This window comes from Oncorhynchus clarkii, chromosome 7, assembly GCF_045791955.1.
Source record: "Oncorhynchus clarkii lewisi isolate Uvic-CL-2024 chromosome 7, UVic_Ocla_1.0, whole genome shotgun sequence".
Classification (NCBI taxonomy): Eukaryota; Metazoa; Chordata; class Actinopteri; order Salmoniformes; family Salmonidae; genus Oncorhynchus; species Oncorhynchus clarkii.
In genome coordinates, this window is record NC_092153.1 from 43,263,793 (window position 1) to 43,286,983 (window position 23,191).

The following is a 23,191-nucleotide window of genomic DNA, read 5'->3' on the forward strand; positions in this document are numbered from 1 at the left end:
TGGGATCGGCAATAAGGCTTTAAATATCCAACTCTATTTTTTCTCTCTCTCTCTCTCTCTCTCTCTCCCTTTCTGTCTTTCTACCTCTTTTTCTCTCTTGTAATCAGTGATGGCAGATACATTTGTCACTAACGTCGGTGCAGGGAGTGAGCTGAAACGTTAAGTGGGGATCCTTGTAGCTCCTCTCCGTCTATTCGTTTGGCTGTTTCCTACTGCTGAGGTGTTGCTTGCAATGCTGGTAAGACATGCTGATTTTACCCATGAATCCTATCTTGGGCTGTGCTGTCTGTGTGTTGTTCTGTTTGCCGTTCCCTGTGCCTTTCTGCTCCCTGTGCTGTTCTTGTTTTTGGAAAGGAGCTCTCTGGTTCTTCCGTGCGTGTGCACACAGCGTACATGCATAATGTAGAAGTTGTGTCCAGAGTGCACGCTCGAGGTGAGGCCGAGGCGTAGAATATTCTAGCAAATATTTTCACAAGTGAGCGGGGATTTACGCGGTTTTGTGCCAGCTGTGGCAGTACCGTAAAACATTTATATGCTCCCTGAAAAATGCATTTTATGTGTAACTGAAGCTGTCGCCTGTTAAACGGCTCTAACAGGACGACTGAGGCTCCGTGTGTTTTTCACAGGGATGATTCTTATCCAAAGGGAGAAGATGGGAGACTGAGCTCTATGTGTGAGGATCATTCTTGACATCAGTCCAGCTAGTCTGGAGCAACATCAGTGGCAGAGGGGTAGAGAGCCTCCTAGTGGCCACAGTCTGCACTCACAGCCTCAAACTCAGCTCTGGTTCTAAAAGCACAACTTCTATATCGACTCTAAAAAATGAAATAAAAAGTGTAAATCAATTACAGCCAAGCTTTTGGATGGGCGTCTTAGTCTTGATGATTGTTGTACCCGTTTTACATACATTTTTGTGTTGTCTGAATTATTTTTGGTCTCCAGTAGAAGCTTGAGAATAAGTGAGCCACTCAGCTGTCAAATCATGGTGGAATCAACAGCAGGCTTTTGGTTTGGGATCCTCCCTTCAGCCAGCTCCTTGCCTCTCCAGAAGGACTCTTTCACCTTGGCTGGTTCTGGTTTTAAAGAAGGGGGCAAAACATAAGAATAGCATTACTTGTCTGACAGACAGCAGGCAGGACTTGTTTGTTTCAGGGCTGGTGTCATTCAGGAGGCCTGGCGCTGTGTAGAGGACTAGCTAGCTAGCTGGGGCAGGCTAGACACAAGCGTTGGTACATTAACTGCTCATAAAATAGCTGATGTCACTCATTCACAGCCTGGCCCCAGTTGTCTCGCGTTTTGATTGGTCCTGACGGGGTATTTCCATGGTGATGGGGGTCAGTTAAGGTGGTGGTGTTTACTTCAGTCTGCAGCATACCCAACTGGTCTGCCTAGCCTGACGCCAGCTTCTGCGCGTGCTGCTGATAAGAGACTGCGTGCCACCGCTTCACGGTGACTGTTGAACTCCTAAAAGTTGGGTTAGGCCAGGGTCTGTCTCAGGTAGACAGAGAGGGCTGTTTGCTCCAACCAAGCTGTACCGTCTAAAGAGTATAATAAACAACCTGAAAGGACAACTGAACCACTCAATTCAGGCCAGTTCCCTCGAGCATTTTTCCCACCCATCTGTTGACCTGCTTTGAGAAGGAGAATTGAAGATTGAAGCCCGTTAAAGTGGCTCTACTTAACTTCCTGCTCTCCTCTCTGTGAAAGAGTGAAAAGTAAAAGACCAGAGGTCAACTACAGTTCACGTGCTGTCACTGTCCTCCAGGGTGACCTTAAACCGATTGTCACCACTCCAGACTGCTCGTTTCAGACTATGACCTTAAGAACATACATAGACAGGCGGAACGGGTTCATGAAAGCGTCACTTCAGTTTCTGCTGAATGGTCTCTCGATCACCTCTGGCCGTGTGGTTGTGGACAAATATACAATTGCATTGGAACTGGCGTCTGTCTCCCATTCCCATGCTGTTCTAGTTTACCCACAGCATTCGAAAGACGTGTTTAATCAAATAAATATTTGGGGCCATTTTATACGTTTCTTTTACACGTTTACAATTTCACCCTCTTCACCTTTTCAATTCAGCTCTGTGTTGGCTCCAGATCTCCAGATAACTATCCCCCCGGCAAGGCCAGGCCCAGGAACAGCTGTGGAAACAGCACACAGTGAGCTGTGGCGACTAGCGAGGGGGATCTGGTGTGCTGGATCCACGCAGCTCTGTGGAGATGGAAGTTTTCATTTCCTCAGGATGTAGCGTCGGCTGTTTGAACAGGTGGTGGAGGAATCCTCCTGGGACACCGGCTCCACTCATGTCGTCCAGTTTTGGTCTCCTCTCTTCATTCCCCAGCCAGCAGCACAGACGAGCAAAGCAGAGTAGGCCCTGCACAGAGAAGAGCAGCACAGGGGCCCACTCTTCCCCCCCTTCTGCTCTGCAAGTCCTCTCGTGATTGAGAGGCGTCCCGCTCCCAGCCCACTCCCGTCCCAGCCCGTCCCACATGGCAGGCTCCAGAAGAAAAAGCCCAACCAGACGCGTCTCCTAATGCGTTTCCAGTCCCCCCTGTCATTGGGGTTATTACTGCTGTGTGCAGCTGGGCTGTGCTGGGACTGGGGACCTGGGAGCGCCTGTTAGGGGGGGAAAGTGAGCATCTGAATGCTCTAATTACAAGAGGAGGGGATGTGTGTGGGACTGGCTGTGTGTTTTGTGTTCTTACCCCCAGGGGCGGGGATGCACACTGCCTGAGTCATACTAGACTGGAGCCATTGCATCGTGTCTCTCTCTCCCTCTCCTCCCACTGCTTACACAACCAGCTGGGCTACGGAGATACACAAACACAGAGAGACATAGATTTACTTGATGGGAGGATGGAGGGAGGAGTGCAATGCGGAGGAGGAAAAGGGAGGAGGTGGAAGAAGGGGAGGAAGAAGAGGGGAGCGTGCGAGGCCCTGGGTAGATTTATGACTTGCTGTTGAATCTAGCAGGTAAATACCAGGGAGGCCCTCCTCCCTCCCACCTCCCCCAGAGGAAAAGGCTCTGGGATTAGGCCACTTGTTGAAGCTGTTTGCACAGATTCTCAGTTCGGTACAAAATCCTGCAGGGCAGGACCTGTCTCTCCACCACTCCCACTTCCACTTTCACTTCTTTTCAGTCTGCCTGTCTGCCTGTCTGCCTGTCTGTGGTTTTCCTGTCCCTCTTTCGATCTTTTGATATCACAGTGTCATTTGAAATGTCAAAGAGCGAGGCAAATGATCGAATGCTTTGAACACATTAGGCTTAAAGAATCGTGTTGAACTCTATTTTGTTTTTGATTACCTGTTTATTAACATTCAGCCGTTGACTGCGTGAGCACACTAACACGCATGGCCAATAGGTGGCGGTATGACCCTATAGAATCTGAGCTTCGTCTATTAGTTTCCAGAGGGAATATTTTCACCTTGCCCTCATTTGATCTGACTCCCTCAGCCAAATGGCATCTCGTTAGTGCAGTGCACATTTAAATACACCATTGGGTGCTGTAAAGCATTTGCCAGACAGTTGTTTTTTTCCCCCTGCTGTCTAAAAGACATTAGTATTTATTTACTAGTAGAATGCAAGGTTTCGGTGCCTGAGATCATTTGTGTCCAGGACGTCTGGGGCATAATAAATACGCCTAGGTGAGCATAATAGACTGACTGAACACGCCCTTATTGATTCAAAACAGGTGTCCATTGGTCACAGGCGCTGGCTGTCATATGATTATCTGATAGCCTGTTTGCGTGTGGGTCATCATTTGCTCAGACGGCGGAAAGCGAATTCCTCTAACGGGGGGGGGGGGATGAACACAGTCAATGTGTAAACAAAGACCTCCAGATGAACCGATAGCCCGTGTAGCACTGTTGCACATGCTGTAGATGTAATCCAGTACGTGTTTGCGGAACTGTGTCCACAGTGTGGTGTTGAGGCATTGTCAGAACAGCAGCTCTGTTCCAGTTCTCCTCTGTTCCAGAATGTGAGCAGCACCCACAAGGCACTTTTAACCCCAAAATGAATCCTCTTCGTGTGGATGGTGACACCTCAACATTCGTTCTAGTATTTCTCAACGGGACCCTCTAAATGGGCTGACCTGGTAGGTGGAACCCTGGAAGGCCAGGCATCTGTCCCCCCCTCACATGACAAGGCCTTCTATGATGGAAAGTGAATTAGTGCACTGGGCCTTTACTAGTCCTGTATTAGCAGACCGATATAGCCGTCTGTAGCGCGGGAACACGTAGGGTGTGCCAATGTGCATATGCGTTAGCGTACATGGGTGGGTGGCTGCAGATGTGTATAAGTGTGAGCTAAAGTTCAAGAGTGTGTGTTGGTTTGTCTGACAGTAGGAGTGTATGTACAGTACGTGTGTTTTGGCATGAGGGAGAAAGGCTCACCAGGCCGATTTGTGATGTAATCAGGAGTTAATCTGTTCCCTGATGCTTGCTGAGCGGCTCCAGGGCCACAGGGGCCACAGCACAACCCCCTTTCTGCTGGAGTTGACCTTAGCCCTATCCTCGACCCTCGCCCTCAGCCCTCCGAGCCCATTTGAACTGATAATCTCATCAGGAGAGTGAGGGCACTGAGAGAACAAAAGCTCTACTTCACCTGAGCCCTCACACTCAGTGCACATCAAGAGCTTCATTTGACCCCACTGAATGAATGGGTGGATGGCTGGAGTAATCACATTGCATAACTGAGCCCAGCAGAGCAGTAGAGTGGCTGGGCTGGTTGAGCAGGAACCACTACTGTGCTGGGGCTGCACACAGAGGTGAACAGACTGGCCATGGCTCACTCATTTCTTATAGACAGACGGGGGGGCATCTTATTATCATTCAGCTGACTCAGGCATTGATAATCCACAGTATTTTTAGAGTCGTATGGTTCCAAACAACAAAATATTTTTGTTTACCTGTATCCGCATTGGTAGGGGCATTTCTTAATGATTTTAATGTTGTTGTTTTTACCAGCAACCCAGATTTTTTTTGGTTTTCATTCAGAAAAGGTAAGATGTGAACTGACGAATGGTGAGGTGAATTCTAGACATTTGGAGCTGATATTGAATATTGGGCTGAAAAGCTTGAGTTGAGAGTATTTTGATGAAATATTATTCATTTCTCTCAGAATGTCTGCCCTCCCTCCATCTCTGTATGCCTTTATCTCTGAGAATAAAAGACCACAAAACCCCACGAAGACAGCATGGTCTTAAGAGGAACATCTTCAATGGACCGTCTTCCCCTTCACAAGAGGCCCGGAGCACTTTTAGGATCCAGGTTGCCATAGTGACGGACAGTAACAGTGCATGTTTCCTAGGCAACTTTCCCTGGTTCTGCCATGCAGGGTACATTAGTATTATTGTTCGGTCTTCTCAGAGTCGGTCTACCCACTCAGAAGCCCAGAGACACACACACACACACACACACAGGAAGCTGTCTGAGAGGAAAGCTCTTCATTTGAGTGTGAACAGGAGGTCAGCGATTGTGGTTGTTTGGAGCTACCATGAGCATCTTATCATGCTGGCCCTTTCCAGCCATCAGTGTTGGAGTCCCATCGAAGCCTTGTAGCCAGGTCCGTCTCCATACTCTGTCGTGTTTGTGATGAAAGTCTGCGGAGTTGGCCAAAGCGCACACAGTTCTGGCAACTCTCTCTGAGAAATCCATTGACTTTGTCACATCCATGCCGCAGCGGAGTCGTCTTGTTGAGTTATGGTGCGGTTTAGTCGTGGCTTTCTGCGCTCACCTGTTTGCCTCATTAGGGCCCAGTGTCTGATGGCGCATGAAGGAGCAGCATCAAAGCAGAGTGGCCTGGCAGTAATGAGAGGCCTTGTCATCCTGTGCAACTCAATTAGCCCAGACTGGCCAGTCACTCAGGAAGACTAATGACACCCCACTGGGACCACAGACCCCCATAGGGAGAAAGAGGGTGTGGGTTTAGGGAGGCAGTGGGGGGGGGGGGGGGGTACCAAAAATGTCCTTCTTCACTCTGGGCTTCTGAAGTGACTAACCTCAGTACATAACACAGAGAACCATATCCACACATTGGAAAAATGCAAGGCCCTACAACACCGTGGGATCTTTACAGACATGGCACTGGTTCTCATGCTTGAGTATCTATAATTGATGTTATCCCTTAGGATCTCTTTGATAGGCCGTCAGAGACGACACCTCTCGTCTGTGGTCTGCGAATTCCTGGGCGATCCTATAGTTAAACTGTTCACTTTCATTACTGTTATCTTGGCTAGTGATGTGGCTGGTCAGGCTCCGTGGCCCCACTGACCTTGCTGTCTACAGCCGTTCACTCACCAGCCAGCACACTGAGCTGTGATTGGCACATAATAGAGCCTCCCTTCTAACGTTGACATTTTTCAGTCCATTGGCTTTTCAGGTGAGTTAGAGTCCGTTAGAATGGTTTAGCGGGAGCTGACAGTGAAAGATAAGGAGCCACTCTTGAGTGTGAGTGGACTGATGAAGAAGACTTGGTAGTGTGCTGCTCCTGCTATGAGGTTGGCAGGTGGCGGTGGAATCACCTGTGTGACCCCCTCACAGAACACCAAGCCAAGCTTCTGTTGTTAATTCAACCTTTCAACCTCCTGTGTTCAGAAATACATTCTAACTATCTGCTTGATGAGATACGTGTTTCATTTTGATTTAGTTCTTTATTCAGGATGTAGTCTTTCAAACTGCGCTTTGCCCACCTAGAGTATGGCTTCCCGTTGTGGTGTAGCCCGTCGATGGCAGAGTCTGTGTGACTGTAGCATCTCATCTCAAGCCATCTTTGTAAGTCCATGGTGCTTGTCCCAAGGAACCAGCTGCTGGAGGTCTCTCATTGTTTTAAAGGGACGGTTGGGGTAACCTGCTGGCAGGGACAGGGCCGTGGCCTGGGACCCCCTCACCTTACCGGACCCCACCACGAGCCCACGGGACCTCTGTTTCAGGGGCCACAGCTTGAGTGACAGGTACAAAGTAACCATTCTCTGCTGTGGGGTCCCGGGGAGGGGCGGAGACGCCGCCCCTGTCACTCACCCGCCCCGGGACAATGATGTGGGCGGGAAAGGCGATACCCTCGTCTCTTTGTCTCCTTATTGAATTACAGCACAGGTTGTCTTTGTGTGCTCAGAGAGTAATTGAAAACGTGACAAAAAAGGAGGGTGGAAAATGGAGGATGTGCTCCAGCGCACACAGTCAGTCAGTGAAAGGAGCCAATAAAAGTGAATATCAGGGCTTGGCATTCGGTGCTGAACACAGGGCTCAAGTGATCCTTTTTGTAGGTGTAAAGTCTGGATAGAAGCGGGCTTTTAGGTGATTGGAGGAATTGTGCCATTCTCTAGAGAAGTAAAGTCATGTTCGGGGCAGTTCGCTGCAGGCAGAACTTAACCTCATTGTGGACCTGGAATATAAAGTCTCCCAGTGGTCAGTTGGGATATAGGAGGATACTTAGGCCCACCCCCTCTCCTCACTGCTTGGGGTGAGTGGACAGTCGGCAATTACTTGGGGAAAGCATTTACAATGCTCTCACATAAGCACACCGTCTTGTGCGTTGAGCGTCCGCTCCAAGTAATCCTCGACAAACACGTGCACCATAGAATTCCTCTGTCCGTGACAGATTTCTTATCTGAAGGATGCTGTAACTTTTTGGGCGACCCCGACAAAAATTTGCATAGAAATGAGAGTTATAAATCTTTCATTCAAATTTTTCGAAGAAGATGTAGATGTCACACCCTGACCTTAGTATTCTTTGTTTTCCTTGTTATTTTTGGTTAGGTCAGGGTGTGACATGGGTGATGTATGTGTTTTGTCTTGTCTAGGGGTTTTGTATGTTTATGGGGCTGTTTCCTTTCTAGGTATATTGTATGTCTATGGTTGCCTAGATTGGTTCTCAATTAGAGGCAGCTGTCTATCGTTGTCTCTGATTGGGAACCATATTTAGGCAGCCATATTCTGTGGGTACTTTGTGGGTGATTGTTTCCGTGTCTGTGTTTGTTTCACCACACGGTACTGTTTTGGTTTTTCACGTTTCGTTTACTGTTTTGTACTGTTTCGGTTTTTCATTAAAATCTACTATGGACACTTACCACGCTGCATTTTGGTCCGATCCCTGCTACACCTGCTTCAGACGAAGAGGAGGAGTAGAGTAGATCTGTTCTATGTGTGCTATTTCTATGCTTCCCACTTTTTTGCGTCTTTCATCTCAGTTTTGTATACCAGCTTCAAACTGCTGAAAATATAATATGTTTTGTTATGGAAAATATATTTCATAGTGGTATAGATGGTACTTGAACTTGATTTTTTTTGTCACATAAGCTATTAGAATTTTAGAAACCAGGAAATGGTCGGAGCGATTTCTTTCATAGTGCATCTTCAACTTTTTTTCTTTCTCAAATGTCTCATTTCAGCCATATTATATGATAGATCACCAACCCAAACCTATTGAAAAGCTTTTTTCCTAGTGAAACACATTGTAGGGTGCAGGATCTATTTTAGGGCAGTATTCTACCCTCCCTTATCAGTCTCTAATGCACCACTTCTGTCATGATGTCCCTATTACACATGAGGTGTGTAGAGCACCGGTGAATGACCCACAAAGCCCCACAGAAAATGACCCACTGCCACAGGAAAGGGAAAGCGTGTGATTACACGACCATAACATGGAGCCAGACAAATAAGCACATACGCATGCACTCAGGGGAAAGAGAGTGGGGTGCATAATGGTTGCTCTCTGCGGGTACACGAACACATCAACGTGCCCTTTTCACATTACTCCCTTGATTACCTTAATCCTGCCTCTAAACTAGGACCTGTCATATGCACCAAGGGATCTGAGGGTCATAGGTCAAAGCGTCCCCGTGATCACTCTCTGCTCTCTTCCAAAATCACTGACTCCTCATTATACAACAGGACTCTCTCTCTCTACCCCCTCTCCTTCTCTCCTTCTCCCCCTTCCCCCTCCTACGCCCCCCTTTCACTGTCTCTCTCCCCCCTCTATCCCTCGTTCTCTCATCTTTGTCAATTAAAAATATATACAAGACCAGTCCTTCGTCTCTCCCTTTAATGGAGCCAACAAGCCCTCTTCACTGTGCCATAGCATTGTGTTCTGTAATGACAGCATTTGCGGAGCACTTCAGTGCAAAATGAAGTCGGAATTGGACGAAAACGGTAGTGCCAGGCTCTTTAAAACCCCACATATTTTTCTCCTATCCATTTGGAGAGAACAGGGAAAAGCATAGGCTAAATGTGTGGGCTTATTATTTTCAATCAAACACTTCTCTCTAAGGGTCTGTGGTGGAAATAGCACTCAGGGAATGACAGTTTTACTAATGACATGGGGCTCATGAAAGTGTACCGCACCTCAATGGGGAAAACTGCACTTTATGGCAATTTGACCATCCCCAACCTGAAGTGAAATGCTCTCTGAGATACAGGGGCTTGGAAATGGAATGGCTTCATCCAGCATCTTGTATTGATTTAAATACCATCTCTTGGTTTGTCCAATCTCTGGAACATAACCAGCTAATGGTCACTCATTATGCGAAAGACTGAAAGACACATGGCAAAATGACTTCCTGTGAAAGACTGAATAGCAAAATTAGCTGTGTTGTAAAAAGCATTAAGATTCATAAGTGTATGTGGGAAATTAACAAGGACATTGCAAGCATTCACCTGTTTCCTATTTGCATTTTTATTATGGATTATAAACCCCCCACACAGTATTTGCATACATTAACGATTGAATGCAAACATTATTGTTTAACAGTTCACCAGGGCATTAACAGTTGAGTCGTTACACATTGACAAACTAAGTGCATTAGCCTTCACTGTAAGTGAAAAGAGTTTTCAATGTATTCAGCAATGACGTCTGTTGCAAATTCATTTCCCATTTCGACTAAAAAGATTAGTCGATTCCCTCTAAATGCAGTAACCTTTCTGTTATCTGGGGGAATCAGGGGGAGAGGGAGGAGGTAGAGTCATGATAAATTGGACTTTGATACTCTGGGAGTTGCTTATTGAATTCACTTATCTGCCAAACGATGTTAGCATTGTGCTGAACAGATGTGTCAGGGCAGGTCTGGGCTTAGATAGAGGGTCCGGGATGGGGAGGAGAAGTGGAGAGACTGGATTAGATAGACCAGTCTGTTACTGTTTGTCCCAGAGCTCTGTTCTTACACCATGTGACTATCACTGGGAAAGGATAACACGTAAAGTATCATACTAAGTATCACAAGAAATGATGTAAAAGGTTTACTTAATAACCCTATGAAGTCTAGCCAGTGACAGTATGTGTTACGGTAGAAGGTTTGTGTCCTGTTACTGTACAGTAGTTTAATCCAATGCATTATGGGAGGTATCAGTCGCGTCGCAAAACCAGATTGCCATGGGTCATCTTCAGAAAGCTCCGGGCTCACTTGATATACTTTTATTCAATGCAACTGTGATGATTTCCCCGCCTCAGGGAAAGCTATGGAGAATAAAACAATGACTTTTCTTTACATGTGTGACTGCCCTGAAGATGACAAGGTTAAGGATGAGCTTCTCTGCCTTCCAATGTTCTATTTGGTCCCAGATGCTTTTCCATTCTTCAAACCAATATAGAAACTAGGATTGTCTGTGGAGAGACCAAGCAGAAACTGTAAGTTGGTGTATGTTTGGTGGCGTGTTCAACCTGTGTACAGTACAGGCACCATTCATGGTGATGTTCAATTGTGTCTGTAGGTCAGGTATGACACATTTCAGGACATTATTGTAAATCATGTATTTGCCTTAACAGACTCGCCTGGATATATAAAGTTTTTTTTTTTTAAAAGACATTAAAACAGTCTAAAGAGAAGGGACATCTACCTCACTTTGAAACTGCTCAGTGACTCAACAGGGAGGATGGGAAATCCCCTCTACTGCTAGCTAGGCCACACAGAGGTCACTGTCCGTCTGCTGGCTGAGTGACTAACAGGGAGAGGGGTCGTTAATTTAAAGATTTACTGACTGTCCCAGTCTTTGAGTTAGCCCAGTTAATGTTTCAATTTCATTAAATCTTGTGAAGTAACACAGACAAGCAGCTTTGCACGTAGAAAAACAATATTGTTTCTCTACTTCGGCAGCAGTCCTCATTCGTCATTGTTGACTTGTTGGTCGTTAGCCGAACTCTCTGTCCTAGCCTGTGATGTCACTGTCATGTCAGTTACTCACCTGTCGATGAGGTCACCCCTCAATCAGATCTTTCATTTGGGAGAGCACTGTAATGTAATGAGATGGACTCCTGAACATGGACCTGTCCAATAACTCTCCATCACAGCCCCTGAGACAGACAGTCACCATGGGATACAGACCTGCCGATTCAGCCCCTCAGTGGTCCTGTCTCATTCCACACCCAAGAGATTGAGCTCTGTCCATTCCACGACCTTGGCTGTAAACACAACGACACAGCCAGGAATGCTGATTTGGGTCTGGGAATGAGCTTGTGACAGGAGTCAGTGTCCAGGCCAGAACTGAGAAGGAGAGAGTCCTTGTGGTTATGGAGGCTGCAAGGTGCCCCACTGCCCACCTAACTGTAGCAGTAGCACCGGGCCTCTATTCTGCTCATAGTACAGGAGAGGGGCAATGGGGATGAAATATGAACTCCTTGATTATCGCGCCTGATAACTGTGTTGACAAGCTGCATGAGTTCCCTTCGCGAGGCATGTCGTGACATTTGGAAAATTAGCTGAAAATAGTGTTTTATGATACCTTGCTGAGGACAATCGACAGCCCGGCTTTATATTTGTAGCAAAGGTTAGGTGGCGATTTTAGTGGCCCTATTATGGCCGTTAATTCTTGTGGGACCAGAGGTCTTGTGTTAGTTGGAGGGTTGGAGTCGTGCCAGGGCTGGAGTCATATTGGATCTGTCAGCCCCCTGGCCAGGGAGAATCCATTCCCTCTGTCATCACCACAACCAATTTATTTACATTCAAATCCATCTTGATCCCCTGTGTGAACGCCCATCTCTCTCTCTCTCTGACAGACTGCAGCTTATTGCCAAGTCACTCTATTAGAAGGATCTTGGGGCCTTGTACTCTCCAGTGTGAACACTGTTTATTTTTTAAAAAGCTAACAAACTCTGAAACTGTTGGATTTGTTGTTTTTCTGTCTGGCAGTGAATGTGATATTTTCGTATCAAATATGGCATTTGGTGGTTTTGTCCTTTTTGTAGAGCGACTTTGTTTCATTTTCCCGTTTTCCCAAGATGGCAAATACAAAGGTAGACCCTGCTGAATACATAATGGAAGACAAACAGTGATATGGAGAGGAGCTGAGACTTAAACGCTATCTGTTGCTGTTTGGTTTTCTAACTCCTCTGGGAGTGGGAAGGTATCTCAGAAACATGTCTTTGGCTTTTTCACATTACAGTTGCTAAGGGATATGGCTTAGTTTGTGTACTCCATGAATGGAACCTAATTTATACGTTATATTTGTTAAGGCATATCTGGTTATTGATACAGTTATCATATGCATTGTTTTCTCCCAAGCCAACTAAACTACCGTACTGGACAGCGGTGGTCACCAACCGGTTGATCTCCAAGGCATTCCTAGTCGATCACCAAACCTTTCTGTAAAAAAACAACATTGATGTAGTCAACCTTGCGTTCCTATTTTTTGCACTTGAGTCAGCAGCCCTAGCACTGGGAAAGCAAAGTGTTCACATTTTGAACCATTTCATGCGTGTGAAAGTAGATCTCCGCCTACCCGGCAGGCCCAGAGAGCAAATCAAGTGCACCTATAGGCCTACCGCTGGCCAATCCGATAGCTCTCGAACGCACAGCGAAGTTGATACTGTGAGATTTCCAAACTTTTAAAACCATGGCTAGAGAGAGACTCAGCGAATACAGCGAAGAGCTGCTTTTTTATGAGTAGGTTCATGGCTAAGTTGTTATTCAGCACTGTCAAAGCTATAAAATGCGTGTTCTCCCTACTTCCACTCATGCTACAACCAGCACTGCAGCTGCAATGGAGTACAGCAAAGTGTTTCCATATGCTTGCGTTATTATTATTAGCGGCTTGTCTTTTTTAATATTGAGGAATATTTCACTTCTCTGGTCATAGGAGTAACCACATGAATTGGTGCATGAGGCAGAAATAATGCAGTGCGACTTACAGTTGAAGTCGGAAGTTGACATACACTTAGGTTGACATACACTTTCAACCACTCCACAAATTTCTTGTTAACAAACTATAGTTTTGGCAAGTTGGTTAGGACATCTCCTTTGTGCATGACACAAGTCATTTTTCCAACAATTGTTTACAGACAGATTATTTCAATTAGATTCACTGTATCACAATTCCAGTGGGTCAGAAGTTTACATACACTAAGTTGACTGTGCCTTTAAACCGCTTGGACAATTCCAGAAAATTATATCATGGCTTTAGAAGCTTCTGGTAGGCTAATTGACATAATTTGAGTCAATTGGAGGTGGACCTGTGGATGTATTTCAAGGCCTACCTTCAGTGCCTCTTTGCTTGACATCATTGGAAAATCAAAACAAATCAGCCAAACCTCAAAAAAAAATTGTAGACCTCCACAAGTCTGGTTCATCCTTGGGAGCAATTTCCAAATGCCTGAAGGTATCACGTTTATCTGTATAAACAATAGTATGCAAGTATAAACACCATGGGACCATGCAGCCATCGCATCGCTCAGGAAGGAGACGCGTTCTGTCTCCTGGAGATGAATGTACTTTGGTGCGAAAAGTGCAAATCAAAAAGCAAGCCGAAGAACACCATCCCAACCGTGAAGAAGGAGGGTGGCAGCATCATGTTGTGCACACAAAATAGATGGCATCATGAGGCAGGAAAATTATGTAGATATATTGAAACAACATCTCAAGACATCAGCGAGGAAGTTAAAGCTTGGTCACAAATGGGTCTTCCAAATGGACAATGACCCCAAGCATACTTCCAAAGTTGTGGCAAAATGACTTAAGGACAACAAAGTCACAGTATTGGAGTGGCCAAAACAAGGCCCTGACCTCAATCCTATAGAAGATGTGTGGACAGAACTGAAAAACCGTGTGCGAGCAAGGAGGCCTACAAACCTGACTCAGTTACACCTGCTCTGTGAGGAGGAATGGGCCAAAGTTCACCCAACTTATTGTGGGAAGCTTGTGGAAGGCAACCTGAAACATTTGACCCAAGTTAAACAATTTAAAGGCAATGCTACCAAATACTAATTGAGTGTATGTAAACTTCTGACCCACTGGGAATGTGATGAAAAAAATAAAAGCTGAAATAAATCATTATCTCTTCTTAAAACAAAGTGGTGAATCCTAACTGACCCAAAACAGGGAATTGTTACAAGGATTAAATGTCAAGAATTGTGAAAACTGAGTTGAAATGTATTTGGCTAAGGTGTATGTAAACTTCCGACTTCAACTGTAAGTTCTTTGCCATCAGCTGGAAGATTATGCCCCCGTTTCTTAGTGGTGGGAGGGAGGAGTGACGGTGAGCCTCGCTGCTGCTCCCTCCCTCAGACTGACCGTCAGATGTAGGCCATCAGTCCAGTAAAAAAAAGAAGCTGTGCCTCACGAGTAATAAAACAAATGATCAATTACCAGTGTGATCATATACCTACATGTTTTCAATATAGTAAAAAAAGTCTGTCTAGCAATAATCAACAACTAACTGGACAGACCTTGAAGAGATTAAAAATAATAATGTGCAAATATTGTACAATCCTGGTAAGCTCTTAGACTTACCCAGAACGACTCGCAGCTGTAATTGCTGCCAAAGGTGATTCTAACATGTATTTTCTAATAACATAGATGGGTGAGAAAACAATACATTTAATCAATTTTGAATTCTGGTTGTAACACAACAAAATGTGGAGTAAGTCAAGGGGTACGAATACTCTCTGAAGGCACTGTAGCCTGTTTGAACAGCAGCAAGCTTCCAATTCAAAATCTGTTCTGAATAGGCTACGGAAAGAAGGAGTCTCCCGTCGGCATTCCCATGTCATTCCCAACAACTGGTATTAGGTCTAGAGCTAAGCTGCGTAAGTCTGTTTATTTTATCGGTTTATTTACTTGTCTGTTGACCAAATTCTTGAGATTGGAGGATTTTTATGTGGTGATTTTAGGATGGTAGATACAGTCAGTGATGGCCAACGATGATTGCTGTATGTGTGTTGTACACAGATATTTAAATAGATTTTGGTAGGCTATTTCAATAACTCAGGGCTAACACATTATGATAGCCTAATATATATACAGATTCACATTCAGGAAAGACATTTTGATCTCTATATACTATTGGAAAGAGCAGATTCGGAGGTTTCCAAATCAGCTACTTTTTCCAAACAACTCTTAAATGAGTGGATGAGCTCTGTTTTATAATCAAACTTTTTTACAAAATGGCCGTAATTCCATGCTTTGCACAGTAACATAATTAAACTCAAACTATGTGCATTTTTTACTTATGTTGTTTAGGAACTAAACCCTTCTTATTTCAGGGTTCGGTCGGTATTTCACATATTTTCACACAGACCCAAGGTCCGTGGCCACCAAACGGGACCTGACCCAGATCCAAGGGTCAACTACAGAATTTTGGACCCGACCCAGATCCAAGGGTCAACTACAGAATTTTGGACCCAACCCAGGTTGGACCCATGAAGACCTCTACTCCATGCACAGAATGAATCCAGTCAAATGACAGAAAGATGGCATCATCATCTTCCCTCTAATTAAACAGTTGTGGTGACTGTGATTCCTGGTGCTGGCCTCTGTTGGTGGGGGATCTGTGGATCACAGTCACCAGCAACGTGGAACTGACAGCTGTCTGATGAATTATGCACAGACTAGGGTTCCAGGGTTGGACACACACACACTCATAGGCCTTAACGGCCTGGCTTTTAGGGGCAATCTGTAGTGGCTACATCCATTTTTAGATGTATAGCTGTATTAGTTGTACACATTGATTCTTGAAGAATATAACTTAGAAATGCCTCAGGAGCTTAGTTCAACTGTCGTACCAAAATATAAGCTTCTGTTACTCCAATGTTTGCAGACAAAAGTAAATGTAAACCAACACTGTAATAGTGACTATATAGCATCAAAACATGGTTCAAACTATATTTTTGATATCATGGAAGTCCTTGCCTCCATAACTCTGGGGGAGGGGGGAGGTTAGTTATTGTTTCAACTGCTGATTTTCCCTTTGAGGAGGGAAACTTATTAAAGTACCCCCTCTTCTCACTCTTCCTCACCTTCCTTGTACTTCTTCTTCTCCTCACACCTGTTCACCTGGTGTCCCCATTATTCATAAAGCCAGAGCCGAGAGGGGCAGTTCCTCCTTCTCACATATCCTCTACAGATTAAGGGGATGATGTGTAGAGCCCAGACCCCATGGCCAAAGTCAACTCAGGGGAGACGCCACTAATCTCTCCCCATCACGGGCCACACCGCTGTGGGAACCTGTGGGATTATGACGATCCCTCTCTCCTTTCGACTGCCACAGACTAGTCTCAGCCTGGTCAGGCATGCCTTGTCTGCACGGAGGTGACACTGAATACATCAGCCATTTATTCATTTAGATGTCTCTTATTCGCTATAGGACCCCCCCTCCTAGCACCTCTGCTGGCATCTGGACAGAGCATTATGGAGTGTGAGAAGGACTGGACTCTTGTCATCATCTGCCATCGTCTCCTGTTTCCTTCACGTGTTGCCATGTCATCACTTCCACAGAGCCAGTCTCAACATTCTGCTAAACCCCCTGTTTCTCTCTGATCTCCTCAGGTCATAAAAACCTCATCCAGGTTGCAAGACCAGTCGATTTGTCAGATAAAGAGACTGATAGCTTGACGTTTTCCAGCGCTGCGTGATAAAAAGCAGAGTTGTCATCTCCAATGAACCCAGTGGCATGGTGAAGAGACCCTGGTAGATCTACAGGGATGCTGCTGTGCCCTGCAGCAGAAACACTGTTAAAGCTCCGCAACAGATCAGCACTGAGACTGTAGAGGGGGTCAGCCATACACTGTTAACCCTGGTGCACCTGTAGTAAACCTTCAATTAGTGTGAGCTGAGCGGGTGTTTAAGCGGCTGTCAGCCTGGCGCTTGTAAATACATGCCACCTGTATCCGTGTGGCTCATAGTAGCATGGAGGTAACTTTCGCCTACAGCACATAGGCTGAGGAGGGACACACCCAATCAGGGTAAGCCTCACATGTGAAAGAACTGCAGGAGATACTGTACATGCATATTATGTGATCTCTGGCCTCTTCAATCCAAATGTATCTTGAGAGAGAGCCTTGCAGGGAACAAGTAAGAGATAGACAGATAATGAGGGAATGTGTGGAAGACCGAGGGACTCCGAACCCGGACCCATCGCAGGCAAGCAGCAGTGCTCCTCTGCTGATCCCTCTTTTTCCGTAAAAACACAACTGTTAAACTGGCCCCAGTGGGACCCCAGCAGAGCGGAGCGCTACAGAGACATCATGAATATGAATGACCCAGTCAAGCATGGAGCTACACAGCACAAGGGACCCACACTTTTGAAGACCCCATAGCTAGTGAGGGAGGGGACATGGGTAACCTCTGCCCCCTTCCTCTATCCAACCCCCCCAATGTTTACAGTGACAAGCCACATGACATCATTACCTTTTGGTCCTACTTGTTACTGGTTCCTGTGTCGAGGCAGGAGCCACTAATGACTGGGGCTTGGTGTTGGACTCCTCTCCAGAGCCTACATATCAAGACGCTGTTTGAAGCCTGTTTAACCCCCAAAAAAGGCTCATGTTTAGCGTCACCATGCACAGTGGGGGGTATACTGTTCTCACAGCAACTGTAAATGAATTGCTCATTTGATTAATGCAGTGCTCTGACGTGGCTATTATTTCCATTGTCACAATCCCTTGTGGAAAAAAATATGAATTACATAAAAATCAAGTCTACGTGCTCCTTTGTCCCATCCATATTGTTTCTATGTCAGTCTATGTGGTTCATTCTCCAGAGTGAATAGCCCTGGATAGGGGACTGGGGTTTCAGCGCCGCTGCCCATCAAACTCTGGAACCCCAGACGCTCGCAACTCTGACTCTAATCATCACCTTCAAAAACAGCCCCAAAAAACGACTTGTTCAGTCTGGCTTTCCCCTCGGTTTAGGTTAGCTCTTAATCGCTAGCTTAGTTTATTAGGATCCCCATTAGCAGCTACTCTACTCTTCCTGGGGTCCACAGCTTAAGCTAAGTAGCTTTCATTGCCGTTTTTCCTTTGTCTTATCCTTGTTTTGTTTTTCACTCTCTTGCTGCACAGTGTCCTTGGGTTTCTAGAACGGAGCTTTGAATCCCATGTATTATTATTGACTACACTGAGTATCCACCCTCGTAAAGCCTGTTTATCAGCACACTGACCACTGGGACTATACAAGCTGTTGGACTCCACACAATAAGACTAATTTATAACAACAGCTCCTGCAAAAGGAGCTTTCAGTTTGCCCGTGGCAGATTTTCCTTATAATAAGACTCTATAATCAGCTCTGTCATATTATCATATAGTTTCTGTTGTTAATGTGTGCTGCCCAAAAGTGTTGGGATTTATGAATAAGAGATTATCCATAGACAGTCCCCAAGCGGTTAAATCTCTGCAGATGGATAAGGAGCCTGGCTGGATCCTATAGATTGAGAACAGGATGGGGTTTGAAGGAGGATCCCATTGGAGCTGTGTCACGGCCCATGGTGGAGCAGGCCTGGGAGGCAGCGGTGAGGGAAGCAGATGGGGATAGGGATAGGGAAGCAGCGTCGACAGACAGATAGGGATCAGTGGAAACGTCTGGCCTGAGGAAATGCTGTGCTCATGTACCACTATCAACACCAGCCACCACCTAGGGACCCAACCAGCCATGTGATGTAGACAGGTATGGATCTATAGCCAAAAATGTTCTATGAATGAGAGCAGGGCAGACACGGGTTATGGGACGGGGCCCCGTTGACCAGTGTCTGAAATAATATTTCCTTTCGTGATAACCCCCACGTCTGACAGACGCAGGAATGACGGCCCTGTGTAAGTAAGAGCAGGGGTAAGTGTCAAGAATAAGTAGATGGCTGTGATGTTCTGGTTCACATATCACATCATCTGTCACTTCATCACATCATTTGCCTTGATGTGTTATTAACCTTTGCCAGTGTACTGACGTGAGCATAGCGGTGCCATTTTCCCAGCACTCCCAGGCACAGGCCTGGATGATCTCTGACTGCCAAGTGACATCAGGCTGGATGGGCCCATGTGTCACTAATTGCGTGAGCAGAGCAGGGAAGGACAGGAGGAGGGGCTACGGCAGCGCCACTCAGACAGGGGCATTCTGTTTCTGGGAGGTCCGTGCCACCCCTCATTGTCGAAATGAACAAGGCCACCCGGCGCCCCACTATCTAACTCTAATTGGCATTACGGCTTGGTTGGCTGCGTGGCACCAGAGCGGGCACCAGAGCCCATGCCAGGTCTGCCACACTGGAGACGTAGCCTTTGTCAGCTCAGGCGATGGAAAGGGTAGCCTGTGACTTAGGATGGGGACGCCACCGAGGACCCAGAGAATGGCATGTCACTTGCCATCAGTTGCTCCATTGGCTGAAGCTTTAGGAAGCTAGTTTTAGGAAGCTAGGGTAAACATGTCATCTCTTTTTGTTGGACTGTTTGTTTGGCTGTCGGCCCACCCATTAAGATAATTAAATGGGAAAGAATAATTCGGCTTTATCCTGAGAAAGCATATGACAAAGGTCATGGTGGGAAAAAATGATTGAACCGGGGACATGAAAAATTCCCTCTATGTCTCCTTTGTTTTATCTCAACCTCTTTCATAGAGCGTTTCTGTGGACTTTGTGTCTAATCCAACATTGGAGATGGATGCCTCTTTGTGGCTCTGTGCACATGGGACCCCGGTCATTGTCACCGCACTGAATGATTCAGATGTAATGTCTGGAAGGGTTAAGACTGACGAGCTCTCCTGGCCCCAGGAGAGGAAGTCATGTTTGTTTGCAGCGACTACAAAAAGCCTCCATGTCACTCACTTTGTCCTCGACACAATAGATGTAATGATTGTTAATTAATGAAACTTCAGCTGGCATAGTCTGTGGTTACCCCCACTCCTCCCCCTTTTAACCCCCCCTCCCCCAGTCGTATTGGGGCAGTACCTCATGAATATTCAGTGAGTGGCTGCTTAATTTGCACGAGGGGGTGTGTATATATAGGCTGAGAACAGAGCGGAAGAGCCTCAGAGAGTGGGGGAGTGTACGTGCGAGTTAGTGCAAGACCGACTGAGAGCAGAGCGTGCTTACTCCTACTCAGACACACACTCACAGACGCACGCGCACGGCTGGCTGCGCAGCCTTCATATAAATCCTGCCAGCTAAACCTATTTCCTTGGAGAGTGGGAGACAGAGCAGACTGGTCAGTGGCTCATCAGCTCCATGTGAGCCAGTAGCCCAGAGAGAGACAACCTGCCTGGCTGACTAGAGGGGGAGACTGGATGGTGAGATTCCTCCACCATGGGATGCAGCCTCTGTACCCTGCAGAAGCCTGAGGAGCAATACAAACTACTCTATGAGGTCTGCCAGGTACTGTAACCACTTCTGCCTTCTCCTGAACGGCTGAACTTTCAGGGCTGTTAAATCACCGCAATAACATCTGCTAAACACGTGTATGTGACACACACAATTTGATTTGATACGAGAAGTCAACTCAGAAAGTGTAGAGGTTCTGCAAAGGGACGTAGGATGCAGACGTTTCGTTGTCTACTGCTATGTAAATGCTTTACATCTGTGTACGAACTGATTTCTTCACTCGCTGGGATATTTCTGTTTGTGGTTGTAAGTGTTTCTCTGGTGTTGTATATTTTGGTTTCTTTGCGTTTTGTAGTTTGGTGTTTTTTTTCTTTGCATTTGCTTCTCTGCTGGTTTCATCCCAGTGTGTTTAGGGCAGGTTGACTAACAGGGTGGGAGTAGAGTGTTGTTGCTGCCTGGCTGGATAGTGTGAACTCTGCGTGCGAGGTCAGGGAGCGGTGATGAGGAGGTGTAGTTAAAGGAGGGCTGATGATGAAGTTGACAGCTCTCTGAATGTGTCTGTTAGTGTGTGCTGATCACAACCCACCTCCTCATTGTCAACAGACCGCTGACTCAGCCACTTCTGACTTTAACCCCTGGTTGACTCGTACTTTAGGTTTATGTTTAACACTATAATGCGCAGTCGGCACATTTTCTCCTGAGATAATAGACAAGAGGTGTCGTATAGGTGTTTGATTCATTCAAATGTAGTTTTTTGTTGTTTTCAACCAAGTTTATTTAACAATGAGGAATGCATCATCCCTTGTCCCAGTGTTTATATATTTAGCAGCCTTAATTTGAATGAAAAAGTTAAAGCCGACAGAAAATAAATGTATTAGTACCCATCAAGCACACAGGGATTTCCTGTTGTAGGATGAAAGGCACTTCTGATTCACCAACATTGAAAAAGATCACTTGGACATTGTACAGCCTGGGATAAAACCAGGAATAAAGGGGAATGGTAGAGTGGGGAACCATATGGCTCGTCAAAGTCCAGTCGGTCGATTACATCCCTTCTGTCCTCAGATTAACCTACTATGCTAATTAACAGTAGTTACTCTGTCTCGAAGGGTGAGAAGAACTTAATTTATTACACGTTGATCGAGCCAGCAGTGAGGGACTATAATTCAGTTGACTGTCATTTTAAAATGTTTGTTATGATGGGAAAGAGAATGAATGGGGATGACAGCCCTAGTCATAGACTGTTCTCTCTGCTACCGCAAGGCAAGCGGTACCGGAGCGCCAAGTCTAGGTCCAAGAGGCTTCTAAACAGCTTCTACCCCCAAGCCATATGACTCCTGAACATCTAATCAAGTGGCTACCTGGACAGTTTGCATCCCCCCCCCTTACGCTGCTGCTACTCTCTGTTATTTTCTATGCATAAGTCACTTTAATAACTCTACCCAAATGCATATATTACCTCAATTACCTCGACTAACCGGTGCCCCCGCACATTGACTCTGTACCGGTACCCCCTGTATATAAGCCTATTGTTATTTTACTGCTGCTCTTTAATTATTTATGAGTAAGCGTCTCTATTTATGAGTAAGCGTCTCACTGTAAGGTCTACCACCCCTGTTGTGTTCAGCACATCTGACAAATACAATTTGATTTGATTTGACAGACATTCAGCATGTAGTTTGATTTCTGTCCAGAAGGGGGTGCTTTAGATCAAACACATGACCATTCCCTGTAGTCAAAGCATGCTTTTTCCCAGTCTTTCTTCGCGTACAGTAGGCCTACTATAGTCATCTAAAAGCAGGTGTGCACTATCACTGCACATGTACTAATAAGAACACAGCTAGACAGTGTGTCAGCAGACAAAGCTTACGCTCCAAGTGTCTCACTCTGACAGGCTGGTTTTTAGTCTTGTGAGAAGAAACAAAGGAATGTTTTCTCGCTTTTCGTTTTCCTCCGTGTTGTTTTGAGGAAGAGTGTTGCTAGCGTATTACCGTCAATGACAAGCCCGTTTAGTGAGACAGGTGCTGCAGTGTCGCAGGCTGCGTGTTGGCTGGTTTAGATTAAGCTACTGTACGAACTAGCGCTGTATGCATCTTCCTCATTATTCCCCAAAAAGATGTTCTGTTCCGTCCCATTAGCGAGAGATGACAGTATTTGGTCTGCAAATCACCCTGCTTTGATCATTCCAGGTCTGCTTCAGAATGACTAAAAGGCAGGAAAGGGGTATGTTTTTGTGATGCTAAGTGGATTCTGGGTTTTGGTAAATCAAACAGCTGATGTGAAAGCCCCCTCTCCTCTATTTACCCCCCCCCCCCCCCCTTAAAAAAGAACATGGTACTATAGAAGGGCAATGTCCCTTTGTTCCTCTCCCTATTAAGCCACAGCCAGGCTGTTATTCTGCCTGTCAATTACTGTTGATTGGCAGGCTGTTAGCTGGCGGAATCCTACTGTTTCTCTTATGGCACCCTCCCTCCGCCTTACCCATTACTCCTACCAGGAGGGAGAGCCACCTGAACAGACTGAGCCAGGCAGAGTAGACACGGCTGCTCTGTGTTTCCCATCAAACCCTATTCATCACTGGTAGCTAACCTCGGACAAGCCCATTCAGCAACCCTTCCTTCCTCCCCGATCACATAGATCATGCGATTCAACTTGATACATCTTTTTGTACTGATGCACCTTGACT

The 23,191-nt window shown here is 45.9% G+C and overlaps 1 protein-coding gene across 2 annotated transcripts in view; it reads left to right on the forward strand.

The window, feature by feature from the left end:
* LOC139413343 (E3 ubiquitin-protein ligase PDZRN3-B-like) overlaps positions 1-23,191 on the forward strand; it is a 126,848-nt gene that overhangs the window by 80,783 nt on the left and 22,874 nt on the right. Inside the window, exon 1 of one of the 2 annotated variants that reach the window (XM_071160589.1) lies at positions 20,300-20,559. The exons of the other annotated variant lie outside the window; for it this stretch is intronic. Within the exon in view, the coding sequence (XP_071016690.1) occupies positions 20,491-20,559 (69 nt within the window). The 5' untranslated portion in view covers positions 20,300-20,490. Of the gene's footprint in view, positions 1-20,299; positions 20,560-23,191 lie in introns of those variants that run through there. 2 annotated transcript variants of the gene reach the window in all.